Below are 16,200 nucleotides of genomic sequence, written 5' to 3'. Positions count from 1 at the left end.
TCTAATGTTTTTCTGGTGATGAATTTGTTAATCTTCCGGGATGTTATGCGGTGTGCCCGTTTGAAATAATGCAACCACCTGGACGAAGCTGTGAAACGAACGTCTTCGAAGCCGATTTCCTTCCGGGCTTGCAGGGCCTATTTTCGGAGGTCAGTATCGTGGATGATCAAACCTGCATCGATAGCATTCTTCATATTTTTTAATGTATACTCCGAAATGCGTTTCAACTTCTCCATGTATGTCCCTCCTTTATTGATTTGATTCGCCCAGCGTCGTAACTGTCTACGCGATTTCACCTTCCTGAATCGATGGGAAACAGTTTCTATAGAGAGATTCTTCTTCTTTTTTCCACTTCTCCAGCAGTCAACGGCATTCTTTTTACATTCGAAATATACAGGTTCCTCATCCTCCGAACAACTGTCAGGTGATTCTTCTGTATGTGGTTGAAATTCTTTATTCTCGACCGCTATCATTTGGAAATATTTATAAGGCTCTTGAAAATCCAGGGATGTTTCTTCGATCAGTTCCACTCCATTATATTCCTTCATTGATTAAATCAATATCCTTTGGAACGTATCTGCTAATTCATGTTCCTCGTTGTTCACGGGTGTTTCAGCAAGATTGAGAACTTCAAATGTTGCCATCAGAAGTCGGATAACGTTGATCGGATTAACTTTCATGGTAGAACAAGTATAGATCACGACACTCACTGAAAAACTACTTTTCTCTTCGATCTATGTTCATAGACTGATTATAATTCACAAGAGGGATGGAAATGAAAAACATTCATATCATATAAGTTCTATTGATCAGAGTAATTTCATCCTCAGATAACAAATGAGCCATTTGCATCAATATGTTTACAACTCCCGAATATTCTTCAGTTGTGGTTCTGCATTATCAAACAGAATGGTATTGTCATATGTCGCCATTTACGTCTCATTGAAAACGATATCACATCGAAGCGATAAGAGCAATCGAAATACATTTTATCATCGATCCGTTATTTACTATAGAAAATCATCGGCTCTTCTTTGTGCTATCCATCCACGTTCATATACAGATGAAAATTTGAATTCCTCAAAATATTTCATCTTAACTCTTTTTTCAAATTGGAAATGGAAGGCATTTAATGGAACCTCTACTCTGGCCTTCGGTGAAATTTTTTAGATTCATGGTCATTACTGATTTCTTTTGAAAATGAGGTTGGTCCGATCGATTCGATAAAATACCATGAGGATTGTTAAGCCCTCAAGTTTCACTCCCGAAGACTATTTCAATTGTTTCACTTATCATTCCGTGTGAGATCAGTCTATTATAACAAACAATTTAAAACCCATAATTTTTCAAAGAATCGATGTTTCTTACCTTAAAATTCTAATTTGCGGAAAAAATCCTAAATATGTGCTTTAATTTGTCTCATGCTTTCGAACTAAATGTGTTTCGTACAATTCTCATCGATATTTTTTCTCCCTTATTAAAAAAATTTCCGCCCCCCCTCCCAAGGGTAGTTAACCTCCCCGACACTATTCCTGGATCCTGTCCCAATGGTTTTCCTCATCATTAGCCGTAAGCTTCGTTTTGTACAGGAAAAGATTTAAAATTTCGCAATTCATGAAAAATTCATTTTTTCAAGTTTTAAATTTTGATTAAAAAAAGATCAAACAGGTATTCTGTATTTTTTTCTACTTTTTCAAATGGAATTTATCCCATGGGATTTCCATCAAAAGGTTTTCTTCTATGAGAAAACTGAATTTTTACAAGGGTAGTTTATCCTCCATATTTCACCCCCCGGAGACGATTCTAATTCGCATTTTCATCATTCCTTGTGACCTTGATGATACACTACGAAAGAGTTGATCAAAAAGCTTCCTTATGTGTGCAATCGAAAAATGACCCCTAGAGGTGGTCAACTTCAGAGAGCACTTTCACCCCCTAAAACCCAATATGGGCAGCTAAAAAAAAATACGTGTCCCTTAGTTTTGGGTCCCCTATAACATATTTAAGTTTCATCGAAATCGGAGGGGGACATCTGCGTAGTGTTCCTTGTTAGAAATGATTAGACTATGAGATCGATCGTCTCAGCGGTTTGTCAGTTATTCGCATAAAACATGTGAAAAAATGACGATTTCTTGGAAATCCAATGATTTCATCCGAAGAAATGATGTCATTCGCATTTTTGTTATTGCAATCGATGCGTGTTAATGTAAATCGTGGGTGATCAGTGTATGAAGATGATCGTCTCAGCGGTTGGTTAGTTATGCGCATAAAACATGTAGAAAATGACGATTTCGTGAAAATTCAATGATTTTATCCGAAGAAATCTTATCATTCTCATTTTCTTTATTTCAATCGATGCGTGTTCATGTAACTTAGGAGTGATCAGTATATGAAGGTGACCGTTTCAGTGGTTTATTAGTTATTCGCCTGAACTATGTGTGAAAATGACAAAAATTCAATGATTTTATGCCGATAAATGATGTGATTATTATCTTATTTTCAATTTATGAGTGTTAAAAAAAACTTCGAACTGATGAGTATAGAGGATGATTGCCTCAGCAGTTTCTTAGTTATTTGCATAAAACATGTGAAGGAATGACAATCTCTTCAAAATTCATTGCATTCACCTAGAAAAATTACTTCATTCGCATTTTACCTAAGGTAACGATGGGATTGGAATTAATTTTGTGTAATCGATGCGTCTCCACATAACTTGATTCTCATTGGATTTTGAGCAACATCGCCTCAGTAGTTGTTGAATTTTTTAAATAAAACTTTCGAATTTTGCAATTAAAAAAAAAGGGAAAGTTGGAAAATTTTAGAATAGGTTAACTTTGAAGTTAGAAAGTTTTGAAGTGGGTCGACTTTGACGTTGCAAATTTTTAAGTCGATCAACTTCGGAGTTGAGAGAATTTTGAAGTGGTCAAGTCAAAAGTGGGTTTAACTCAAACTTGATTGAAATTTGAGTTAAATTAAATTGCAAATGCGTTCTTTGCGAAATCACCCTAACGGGAATGCCACAATGAATGCAATGCTAAACGCATGCAACGCATGAAAGAACTATCCAACTGTTTTCCGAATATTTCCGACAATGACTAGCGTTGCGTATAGCGTGCGCCGCATTCATTGTGGCATGACCCCAGCGTCAACAAAAATACATGGTCGGGAAGTTATTGGTTCGACCCGTAATGGGTCACACCCAATTCCACCAACCCCTACCGGTCATACCCCAAAGAGGGAGCGCGCGAAGCACGCGACCGGGCCTGATTTTTACTAAATTAGTGAAAGCAGTGACCAATACCCTCCGCTCAAATAGTTTTCTTTCAGTGGTCTACCTTGATGATTTCCTATCAGGGTGTCCCGCAACCGACCTTTTTCCTTGAAGGGTATTAGAGAGGGTGCTTTTTTAAGTGCAAAGTTCCTCTTCCATTTTTGGATCCTAGCATTTTTTTTTGGTCTGACTTTTTGGGGGGGGGGGGGTTGAACTACTAATTTCAGGGGCAAATTTCTTTTTTTAATTGTTAAATTTTTTCTTTTGTCTTTTTTTATGGGACATGACCTTGCAACTAATTGACCAGAGAGAATGCAATTTACTCGCGAAATAAATCAGTATGATCCACAATTACTTCTGATTGTTCTTAATTTTTACAATTATGTTAATAATTGATGAGTAATTAATTATTTGGGGCTAAATTTATTTTATTAATTCAATAATTTGAAATTTATTTGTTTTATTTACTTTATTTATTTATTTTTTAAATTTTATTTTTATTTAATATTGCTTGTTTTACATGAAGTACAGAGGCATGTACTGAGGGGGGGAAGGAGGGTGGGAGGATTGAAACGAAATAGGGGGGAGGGTTGCGGAACAAGTCGGAGCCCACATCACGCCTCCAAAAGGGGGGTGAGGATTTTTTTTTCAATTTTTTGTTCTCACTCCGCACGGATTATGGTAAAGGAAACATTTGTGAGGGTGTGGAATCCACCCCCGCCCCTATCGGGGAGGTTAAAATCTGCACACAGTGAGGGGAGGGGGTTGAGAAATGAGTCCATGCTCAAATCAAAAGGGGGTGAAAATTGCGTCTTCTCAATCATGTGTCCAAAAGAGGGGTGAGTATTTTTTTTCGCTTTTTGCTTTCAGTTTGTAGGGTCTCGGAGAAAGTGGACACTTCGAGGGGGTGAAAGCCACCCCCTCGGCCGCACTTATCGGGGAGGTCAAAATTCTCATACAGTGAGGGGTGGGGAAACAAAATACTCACCCCATTTTAGACACAAAACATGTGTCCAAAATGGGGTGAGTATTTTTTTACAATTTTTTGTTCTCACTCCGCACGTATTGAGGTGAATGAAACATTTCGAGGGGGTGAAAGCTACCCCCGAACTTATCGAGGATTTCAAAATTCACATACAGTGAGGGGAGAGGGTTAAGAAATCAGTCCGAGCCCAAATTATGAGTCCAAAAGGAGGGTGAGTATTTTTTTTGTCAATTTTTTGTGCTCACTCCGCACGGATTGAGGTAAAGGAAACATTTGTGAGGGGGTGAAAGCCACTCCACACTTATCGGGGAGGAGAAAATTTGTACACAGTGAGGGAAGGAGGTTGAGAAATGAGTCCGAGCCCAAATCAAGTGTCCAAAAGGAGAGTGAGTATTTTTTTTTCGCTTTTTACTCTCAGTTCGCACGTTTTGTGGTAAATGTAAAATTTTTGAGGGAGTAGACGCCACCCCTACACCTATCGGGGAGGTTGAAATTTTCACACAAGGAGGGGAGGGGGTTAAGAAATGAGTCCGAGCTCAAATCATGTGTCCAAAAGGGGGGTGAGTATTTTTTTTTCANCAATAATTTGAAATTTATTTGTTTTATTTACTTTATTTATTTATTTTTTTAATTTTATTTTTATTTAATATTGCTTGTTTTACATGAAGTACAGAGGCATGTACTGAGGGGGGGAAGGAGGGTGGGAGGATTGAAACGAAATAGGGGGGAGGGTTGCGGAACAAGTCGGAGCCCACATCACGCCTCCAAAAGGGGGGTGAGGATTTTTTTTTCAATTTTTTGTTCTCACTCCGCACGGATTATGGTAAAGGAAACATTTGTGAGGGTGTGGAATCCACCCCCGCCCCTATCGGGGAGGTTAAAATCTGCACACAGTGAGGGGAGGGGGTTGAGAAATGAGTCCATGCTCAAATCAAAAGGGGGTGAAAATTGCGTCTTCTCAATCATGTGTCCAAAAGAGGGGTGAGTATTTTTTTTCGCTTTTTGCTTTCAGTTTGTAGGGTCTCGGAGAAAGTGGACACTTCGAGGGGGTGAAAGCCACCCCCTCGGCCGCACTTATCGGGGAGGTCAAAATTCTCATACAGTGAGGGGTGGGGAAACAAAATACTCACCCCATTTTAGACACAAAACATGTGTCCAAAATGGGGTGAGTATTTTTTTACAATTTTTTGTTCTCACTCCGCACGTATTGAGGTGAATGAAACATTTCGAGGGGGTGAAAGCTACCCCCGAACTTATCGAGGATTTCAAAATTCACATACAGTGAGGGGAGAGGGTTAAGAAATCAGTCCGAGCCCAAATTATGAGTCCAAAAGGAGGGTGAGTATTTTTTTTGTCAATTTTTTGTGCTCACTCCGCACGGATTGAGGTAAAGGAAACATTTGTGAGGGGGTGAAAGCCATCCCACACTTATCGGGGAGGAGAAAATTTGTACACAGTGAGGGAAGGAGGTTAAGAAATGAGTCCGAGCCCAAATCAAGTGTCCAAAAGGAGAGTGAGTATTTTTTTTTCGCTTTTTACTCTCAGTTCGCACGTTTTGTGGTAAATGTAAAATTTTTGAGGGAGTAGACGCCACCCCTACACCTATCGGGGAGGTTGAAATTTTCACACAAGGAGGGGAGGGGGTTAAGAAATGAGTCCGAGCTCAAATCATGTGTCCAAAAGGGGGGTGAGTATTTTTTTTTCATTTTGACTCTCAGTTCGCACGTTTTGAGGTAAATGTAAAATTTTTGAGGGGGTACAAGCCACCTTTACACCTATCGGGGAGGTTGAAATTTTCACACAATGAGGGGAGGGGGTTAAGAAATGAGTCTGAGCTCAAATCATGTATCCAAAAGGGGGGCGAGTATGTCTTCTTCGCTTTTTGCTCTCATTTCGCATGGATTAGGGAAAATTGGATATTTCGAGGGGGTGGAAGCCACCCGCCGCACTTATCAAGGAGGTCAAAATTCCCATGCATTTAGGGGAGCAGGTTGAGGGACGATTCTGGGCCCAGATCATGTGTCCAAAAGGGGGGTGAGTATTTTTTTCTATTTTTGATTATCTATCGACCCATATGAAGTCTTATCCCGGCCTCTTGCCTTCAAAATCTCTTGCTGAGCCACGTAAAAATTTTGTTGGCCCTGAAAAGGGCCGATTGTGATGGATTTTCATGCTGGCAGTTGTTGGAAATGGCCTCCTCCTGCAGCCACGTAGCTATGAATCCTCCTGAGGACTTCCACCTTAAAACGCTGGAGCATTTCAGCATCCACTTTGTTTGCGGCTGCATGTAGTCGCGCCACTAAGTCCTCCGCGCTCTCTGGCTCTGATTCGTAGACTTGATCCTCCAGATAGCCCCAAAGGAAGAAGTCCAGCGGCGTCAAGTCAGGGGAGCTAGTGAGGGTGGAAATCGATTATTTTCCGGTTTAATTTTTTCATCGAGTAGTCTCACCGTGCAGGCCAGTGGAGCGGGCCATAGCGACCGAACCAACGTCTAGGGAACTACTGATTCAGGTAAGCAGTAACTTCCCGAGCACAGTGGGGTGATGCTCTATCTTGCTGGAACCAGCGAGGTCTACCTGCAACAGGTACATCGTCCAACAATTCCGGAAGCGTCTGGCTGATGAATGCGAAGTACTGTTGACCTTGAGAGAAGCACAAATGAAAATTGAAAATATTTTTGAGAGAAAATGTCGTATGTTTGTACGTTTGCACCGGGACGTGTAAAATTTCAACCCTATAATTTTTTTCTCCCCGTACCCCAAAAAGTATTGGCGTATGAGAAGATGGTCAGAATGAATCAACTTTAAAGTCTAAAAATAGTCATGAAATATTCGATTCCGGGTAAGATTTTCCAAAGGGGGTTCAAGGAACATCTAAAGAGAAGATAACGAAGGGCTTGATTAGAAAATCAAACTGAATCCGTCTGAAGCGGGATATGCAGAATGTGCACATTACAATGTCAATTTTCTAAATTTTCATTTAATTTTTAACAATTTTATTTTTTAACGCATGCGAACGGAGGAATGGCGGTGGCTCAGATAGATTCTGGGATCCTCTCCCCTTGCCGGGTAAAATTTGCAACCCTCTGTTTTCATGCTTCGCCCCTCCATCTCCTCGCGAATCCCAATTTCCGGAATTATTCATTTTAATTGAAAAATGTTTTTTTTATGTAAAAAATGCATGCATACGGAGAGATGACGATTCAACAAACATATTTCGTCGTCTTGAATGTCTTTTTATACGCTAAGACTTTTTCGGGGACAAGAAAAAAAGTATAAGGCTGTAATTTGACACGCCTTATTGTGTACTAAATACTTACATTTACATAATCCGGAAGTTGCAAGAAAAACACACGATCACCCACTATTCCTCCCCACACGTTCACATTCCGTGTTTGAAAGCTTTTTTCCCTCACCAAGTGAGGATTTTCAACAGCATAATTATGTAAATTATGTTGATTGAAAATCCCCTCTCTCGTGAACAGACTTTCATCGGTCCACATGATTTGGGCCAAGAAGTTTTCATTCTGGTAATGCAAAGCCAGAAACTCTTGACAGTAGTGCAGACGATGCTCTGCATCTCCCGGCTCGAGTTTCTGGACTCTGGTGTAGTGAAACGGGTGGAGAGAATTTTCTCGCAAGATGCGGTTCACCGTGGATTTCGGGCAGCCCAATTCTGCTGCCACCTTCCGACAGCTTGTCATCGGGTCTTCCTCCACACACGCCAAGACTGCTTCCTCGACGTCAAGCCGACGTTGACGTCCCCCACCGTGACCTGGTGGCACAACCACATTCTCTCGCATGCGAGAGTCCACATCCCGGACCACTTGTTGATTCGGGTGTTGTCGATTCGGGTATGTAATGCCATACGTTCGCGCTGACTCGACTGCATTACCCCGGCATGCACCATAAATAAGGTGCATATCAGCGTATTCGTTCGCTGTGAAATTCACCATAATTCTCACTTCACGTCTGACTCCGGCAAAGAATCGAACACGACTGACGAAAATGACTGACTCTCCCTCCCCAAAACACAAAATTTCCCTCTTATTTTCGTGATTTATCACTGAAGGAACTTCTAGGAATCCCAATGTTGACATAAACAGAGGACGAGAGACGATAAAAATACACAATAACATAGAATTTTGTTTGACTCGTTCGTGTTATTCACATCATCTCTCATTTCCCTGCAATGTCAACATTCAAGATATGAGAAGGTTCTTCCAATGAGAATCGATAAATAATAGGTAAATATTTTTATTTTATGAGGGAACGTTATCTATGTTTGATATTTATCAGCATTTGGCGTAAAATGAAGAATGAAATATTACAGAGTGAATGCACACTTTCATATGAATCTAATTTATGGGGAATTGAAGTGTACTGTAGCAGAGGCTCCGCGATGGTACCGCGATAGATAGACCAATCGACGAATTCCGGAATCAGGGGTGTTCCATCAGACTGTGGATGCTCGCATGCACTCTCTTGTACTGACGCGAACTGAGAGGAAAAAGCGAAAAAAAATACTCACCCCCTTTTGGACACTTCATTTGGGCTCGGACTCATTTCTCAACCCCCTCCTTTCACTGTGTGAAGATTTGAACCTCCCCGATACGTATGGGGGTGGCTTTCACCCCCTTAGAAATGTTTCCTTTACCTCAATCCATGCGGAGTGAGAACAAAAAATTGAAAAAAAATACTCACCTCTCTTGTGAACACATGATTTGAGCTCGGGTTTATTTTCAAACTCCCCTCATTGTGTGAAAATTTTAACCTCCCCGGAGGTGAAGGGGTAACTTCAACGACCTCGCAAGTGTTACATTTACCTCAAAACGTGCGGAGTGAGAACAAAAATTAAAAAAAAAATTCGACCGGGTTGTTGGTCGCTCGCTTCGCTCGCTCCCATTGCGGGTAGGTTGTAAACCAACTGGGTTGTTGGTCGCTCACTTCGCTCCCTCCCATGAGGGGCGGGTTGAAGTGGGTGTGACCCATTATGGGTCGAACCACTAACTTCCCGACCAATTGTTTTCTTTCGTTATTTTTTTTTTTATTTATTTTTTTTAATTTCTTTTATTTATTTTTTTTCATCAATGTGGAACCTAGAGGACGGCGAGTTACACATATGAAAAGGAAATTTAATCGAAAAAACCTAGCACGTTCTCCAATAAATCCTATTAAATTTCATTCGGAACTGTATTAGAATTTTTTCGGGAAATTCTATCTGTTTTTCATGTAATTTCTATAGAGGATATTCAATGAAAAAACGTCGGCCGATTTTTTTGAATGAAATTCTTGGATATATATATATTTTTTTTTCAATTGTTTTGGTTTGGTTGCATTTTCATTTCTTCATCATAATAAAAATCAATAAGGAACGCAGATTTTGACAATTCTATTCATGTAAGTGACCAACTGCGGAGAAAATTCTCATCATGGAATTGCAATTTCTGATATGACGAAAAAAAAATGGTTTCAATTTTCCATAATTTTTATTACCATTTTTTCAAATGGTCGCATGAATACCCACATCACAGGAATCTATACGCTGATTGATTACCAATATCACAAAATCTCCTGAAGATGTCATCACTATACCTAAATACTGAAATATGTCTCGGATTATATGGATCATAGCTATCTGCGGTCGACATTGTTTTGGGTACGATTCGCCGGAGTGGGGGGTAAGAGGATTGCGCGTTTGAGTGAGAGTGAAAAACCCCATTGCCGTGATTAGGCGCGGTACGAAAACTCGTCACGTGTTTGTGTTAATTGAATTTTGTAACGGTGAGTACTAAAATTCTTTATTTCTGTGACACAAAAGTGACAACTACCATCATTTTTCATCATTTTCATTTTAATTATCAGTAACAAAACCTCGTATTTGATTTTTCAGGACAACAAGGAGTATAAATTTAGAGATGTCCAAGGATTTCAATGATAAGTACCTCATGGCACGCTCAAACTTTCTCGACAGTGAATGTGAAAATAAATTGATCTTCTTTTGATAATAAAAATCGTTTCCATGAGGACACGATTTTTCTATGTAGTGAAGGGCTGAGAAATACGGGTAACTCGAACAGATTGCAATAAAAAAAAAGCAAGTATTGTATTGGAATAGGTGAAACTACAGTGATATAACATCGAGAATATCTAGAGTAATAATACATCTAAATAGAGAGTTATTTACACTTCCTTGGCGAGGGGCAGGGCAGTCACAAGCGAGGGGGTATTTGACTGAAGGTCACTGCGCTAGGGAATTCAATGTATACATTCATCGGATATTGTTTTGAATTCTCGAAAATCTATTCAATTTCACTTGAATTTTTGTCTCACAGCGAACTAATTGAAGAATAAATTTTTTTCGAGAATATTTTTTTTTTGCATTATTGAATAGTGTTACTTCTGAAAAAAAAAATTTGTCAGGAAAACTCAAATTTTCAACTTTCAAGAAATTCAAAATAATGAAAGAATCAGCATGAAAAAATCGTGAGATAGAAAAGAACTAAAATCTTCTACTGAAAAGTCTTTACTCATGTTTTCCCATAGAGTTACTGGATCAGATGCAGAGGTTGCTGGGAATGCCTCCTCAGCAGGATAATTTCGCGGCTCCAGATCCCCAAAATCGTGATCCCCTCAGCTTGGATGGCAATGGAGATGGACAGGAGAATGGGGAGGATCCAGCAGTTGGTATTGGACCAGTAATCGAGACTTTGGTGCAATTTCTCGAACGCCAAGAGCAACAGCACCAGCAACAGCTCCAGCGTGAGCTGTTGCAAACTATCATGGCTCGACGACTACGTACGGCCCAGGAGTTTCTTGAACTATTGCATACATTTCTCTCAGCACATCAACGTCGTAGGAATACACGTGAGTAACGATTCACCCATTCATATTTACATATTTCGCAAAGGTTAGAAAATCTTGAACCATTTTGTATTTTTCAATTGATCACACAAATTAATTTTCAACATGTGTATACATGTGGAATGAAAAATAGTTAATTTTAAAGGAAAATTCAAAGATTATCTTCAGTGGAATGAATGTAGAAAAACTAAATTGCGTCAAGAAAAATGAGAAATCGAACAATGGAAAAAAAAATCGAAGAAAATATTTAACCATGAAAATCAATAGGTTCTATCTTTACTTTTTACTTTTTTTCTATATTTATGTTAGGTTAGTGATATTTTTAGGGCAAAAATTCGTGGCATGAATTTTCCCGAGTTTCGTTTTTGCTTACATTTTTTTAAGAGAAACTAATGTACTAAGTACTGTATAGGAAACTTGGATATTCTATTCTGCACCAATTCTCCTAATAATTTACACATGAATAAGTTGTTTAGAAGAGTATTATGAAGATACTATTTTCATTCTTCTTTCAAAAATGTTTCTCCATAGGTCGAGGAACCAATGGTGGTGTTGCTCGCAAATTTTGGCGTGGATGACGTGGAGGTCGTGGAGGAAGAGGTAGACGCGGCGGTGGCGGTGGACGTGGCGCAAGTCGAGCCATGATTTTCCACTTCAATTAGAAGAAAATTGGATCTCAAATCATTCTTTTCTGAAGATCGGTGACAATTGCAACGATAGAATGAACAAAAAAAGAAAGAAAAGAAGCCAACCTCTTTTGTTACATCGTCGGTGATATTTTTTACATCTTCTGTGATATTTCTTGTGATTTTTTGTTTTGAAGAAATTTTTTGTATTTTCTACAGCTGTGATATTATGTGTAATATTTTTTTTTGAAAGACTTTTTTGTATTTTTATAGATGTACAATGAGATGTAATAAAGGCGAAATATGATAAGAAACAAAACAATCTATATCACTAGGAAGGGTTTAGCATAAAGCTGATCGTTAATGTTTGATCGATTTTTTATGACTCGACTGTTGAACTACCAATAACGACGATTCATCCAATAAGAACGGAAAATTTGGAATACAGTGTTCAATTTTCATGAATATATTCGGAAACTCAGACTCAATATGAATATCATTCTCTCCGCAATGGAAGATTTAGATGATAACAAGATTTTATGAGGATTCAGGATGTTTATCGAAAATCGCTATTATTCAAGGAAGAATTGTGTCCCTTTCTTCTTCATCTGAGAGTTGAAGTTATAATATTTCCAGTATCCTGATAACAATTTCAACCCACTAACCAACCTCCATTGTTGAGAAACGAAATAGACGAAATGCGTCAAATGAACGCGCTACAAGTACTTATATGGGATAGAATTTTCCAAATATTTCTTTTTTTTACCCGGTTACCTCAGATTTTTTTTCTGGTTATTCAATTCAGTACCGTGAGGGATGCAGTTCTCGGACGTTTAAGGTTAGGGCTAGGAAGAGAGTTGATTCATGGGAAACTTCTGCCATAAATCTTATGTGTGAAGGATAAGAGCTGTTAATTCATTTGTTCTCCATATTATTAAATGGACTTTCCCCATTATCGCCGGCTTTTCTAATAAAAATAAGCATTAACAATTACGACAGTCATTGATTCAGATCTCGGACAGCCCATCCGAAGTTATTGATTAAGTTCCCGGACACCTAAAGAACGTCTGTTCTCGGACGTGTTATTCCTCCATCCGACCACAGAATACCGTCCGAGATCTGCATCTCTGACGGTATAGTTTTCCATATCACTTTTTATTTTTTGTCCGCTTCGATTCTTAGAGTCTTCTGGTGGATGAATTATCAATTTGAACGGGAATCGCATAAAAGTCAGTGTTTAAGAAAAGATTTGTTCATTAATTTATGCCGAAACTATTGTGATTATTATTATTATTTTTTTTTATTTTTCTCCATTTCTCAATATCCAAAATGTTAGTTGCATATATTCTGATCTCAGCCAAAGAAATTACAGAATTTTCATCGACGATAGAAAAAAAAAGTTTACCGACAATTCTCTGACAATGGCTGAATATCCACTGTTACTAAAGCAATTAATGTTTTTGATAATTATGTCAGAATCATCCCAATTCAAAGGCTGAATTCTTCAATTCTTTCTGTGTCTTTTCTTTTGCTTCGGAATGGAAGTCTTAAAATTGTTCAATTTCCGATTTCCTCATTCTGCTTGGAAATGATGTAGAATTGTCTGAAATTTGGTTTTGATACTTCGATCCCGAACATCCATCTCCATTTCAGTTCTCATCGAGCTTCATACCCTTCTACGGGAAAACGCAACAATTGGCGATTCAACAAAATTGTTGTTGCGTGATCTCGCATCAAACGTGGATTGTAATGTGACTGTGTACTTGGGGCTTCACCATGATAGAGTAGGGTTGCAAAATATATCGAAAATACCCCGCAAGCAACGAAATCGGGCTGATGCTGAACTTTATGATATATATATTTTTTTCTGAATGGATACAGTGCATTCAAAAAATCGCATTGATCTTTTCGCAGTCTCCTTGAATTCATACTGTCGTAAATATGAATATTTCCTTCTCCGTCATATTTGGTGCATATCCAATGTCCTATTTTTCCTATTCCCACTGGCCCAGTATAAACGATTTGAATGTTACACGCAGATGGAGGAATTGGTTACAGATTGCGTAGGAAGTATTGTACATAGCCGGTGTCTTGTGCTAAATTGAATATCCCGAGTCTTTCCGAAGATCTATTAAGTATTTCGTGAAACAGATTGATATGATCACATCTCAAATGAAAATCGGTGCGCAATGCTTGTTTGATATTCTCCGGTCTCATAGCATAGTTGTAATCATCGTTTCGATTGTCTCTTACAGGCACATTACGCCGACGATTAGTTTCGTCATCACCATCATCCTCGATTATTATACATTTACCTGCTTCGCCTTTATTGTGATCGTCATTATCTTCATCATCATTATCAACATGACTTTTCTCATCACTTTTCCTAGCAACATTCAATATCTGATGATATTCTTTATCGACGACATTTGTGTGTCCATCCTGTCTATCAAGATTAGTCTCTAGATCAGTTCCAATGCATCGCTCTCCCTTGAGGATGGCGTAGATTGGTTTGTGATAACTGAAAAAACAAAAAAAAAAATATTTTTTTGAAAAAAACCGCCAAGTCGTTTGATTGTAGATTTCGAACCGGGGATTCTACTTTTTTGAAAATAAAATGAAATGAGCCAAGTGAGAAAAAATCAGTAGAAGCAAAATAAAGTACTTGGCGCGGGGCAGGAGATTGAAATTAGATTGATAAGGGACAGGCTACTTGATGGAAAACTCCGCGCCAAGTACTTTATTTTGCTTCTACTGATTTTTTCTCACTTGGCTCATTTCATTTTATTTTCAAAAAAGTAGAATCCCCGGTTCGAAATCTACAATCAAACGACTTGGCGGTTTTTTTCAAAAAAATATTTTTTTTTTGGTTTTTTGGCATATGTCAATTATTTTTTTCAAATTCAGAAAAGGATGATTTGTGTATTGATATTTGCAAGCCGACTGGAATAAGGTTCTAAATTACTGAAAGACCGTCTTCTTCACTAATTAGATAAGATAATTCAATGAATCTCATCAAATCGTAATTTATAATATTCAAATATCCACCGCGCAAACTAGTGAAAATGGCGATCGTCTGGGGACCCTATTAATTCTTTTTAGGGTGAAATAATTATTCCCAAGATAGCAAATTGTTACACCCTTCGTAATGTTGTTATGCAGGGCAGGGCGAATTTACCGATATAATCATTTCACCCTAAAAAAACTTGATTGTTCAGTGTACCTAATTACCTTCATCAATTAATCGAATGATAAATTTTAATTTATGTGAATTTTTATTATAATTAATTAATTTTTAACCAACAATTAGATCTACACAGATTATTCAAGATTATTTATTACCTACAAACGATTTACTAACGGTTGACAAGGTCAATTTGGGTCTACAAATGAAAATTAGGAAAGTGGGGAGCTAACTTTTGCTCATTATTTTAATTAATTAGTAACAAATCAATGGAGGACCTACAAACATTTTGAATACTACTACAATGTTTTATGATGATCCTGCTATTGTCCTAAATGGAAAACAAAATATTTTTTTAATTATGTGGTGCTAATTATCAGGCACCGGTACGATCGCCATTTTCATGACTAGTTTTCGCGGCGGAAGTTCGAAAAAAAAATCAAAACTTGTTAATAAAAATGTTTGATAAAAAACTTTTCAACAATTCTTACCTGATTATAACCTAAATTAGGCTGATATGATAATACTTGACAATGTAACACTACGTTTGAACATATTTCCAATGGCTAGAAGGGCACAAATGAAATGATTAACTTCCAATATAAATTGATATAATTCCCCTCAATGTTATTTAACATGAGAAACTTTTGTACAAAAATATTGTAAACACACATACCAACACTTTTTGAATACTAATGTAGGTAATGCAGAGACTGTCCGTATCCTATGGAAATAAGGATAAATGGTAATTGAACATTTCAGTATAATTTTTAATTATAAATGATTCTACAAACGATGGGGTCATTAAATTTAGAATCTCCAAACGATTTCCTTTCGATTGGACCCTTAATTGGGGTTGATCGAACAATTTACAATTTTTGTCGGCCAGCATCATGTCAAAATTTGATTAATTTTTAAAAATTAATTGGTGAATGTACAAACAAATATTTTCACTGTACAATCATGTCCTAACGACGTACAATCGAGTACATAAGGTCGTTTTTTTAATTAGTGCCCTATGTCGGCTAAGTACCTGGAGGTCAACCCCTACTACCTGAGATCTAGTTACAGATAGTTGAGGATATAGTGAGGTAAGATCTAGTGAGAATTACCAACTTCATAAGAGAAATGTATGCCCTAGACAGATGGATAATAATCGAAACCCGAAAAATGTGCATAATAGCTCGTTGCTATGTGGCTATCTTTGTTAATATTCAACTAATTCAACCGATAATTGCATCAGTGGAAAGCTGATACGCGATTTATATAAT

General features: G+C 38.0%; 1 protein-coding gene across 1 annotated transcript; it reads left to right on the top strand.

The window, feature by feature from the left end:
- The first annotated feature begins 10,670 nt into the window (after positions 1 to 10,670).
- Positions 10,671 to 12,050, top strand: LOC107040124. Its single transcript, XM_015260069.1, has 2 exons — positions 10,671 to 11,122; positions 11,651 to 12,050. The coding sequence occupies exons 1-2, from the start codon at positions 10,816 to 10,818 to the stop codon at positions 11,695 to 11,697; spliced, it is 354 nt and encodes a 117-aa protein (XP_015115555.1). The 5' UTR covers positions 10,671 to 10,815; the 3' UTR covers positions 11,698 to 12,050.
- The last annotated feature ends 4,150 nt before the right edge of the window (positions 12,051 to 16,200 follow it).

Source organism: Diachasma alloeum, unplaced genomic scaffold (genome assembly GCF_001412515.2).
Source record: "Diachasma alloeum isolate Michigan unplaced genomic scaffold, Dall2.0 Dall_scaffold_00319, whole genome shotgun sequence".
In the NCBI taxonomy this organism is placed as follows: domain Eukaryota; kingdom Metazoa; phylum Arthropoda; class Insecta; order Hymenoptera; family Braconidae; genus Diachasma; species Diachasma alloeum.
Note: the sequence above shows the minus strand (reverse complement) of the source record. Positions and strands in the feature narration are given on the sequence as shown.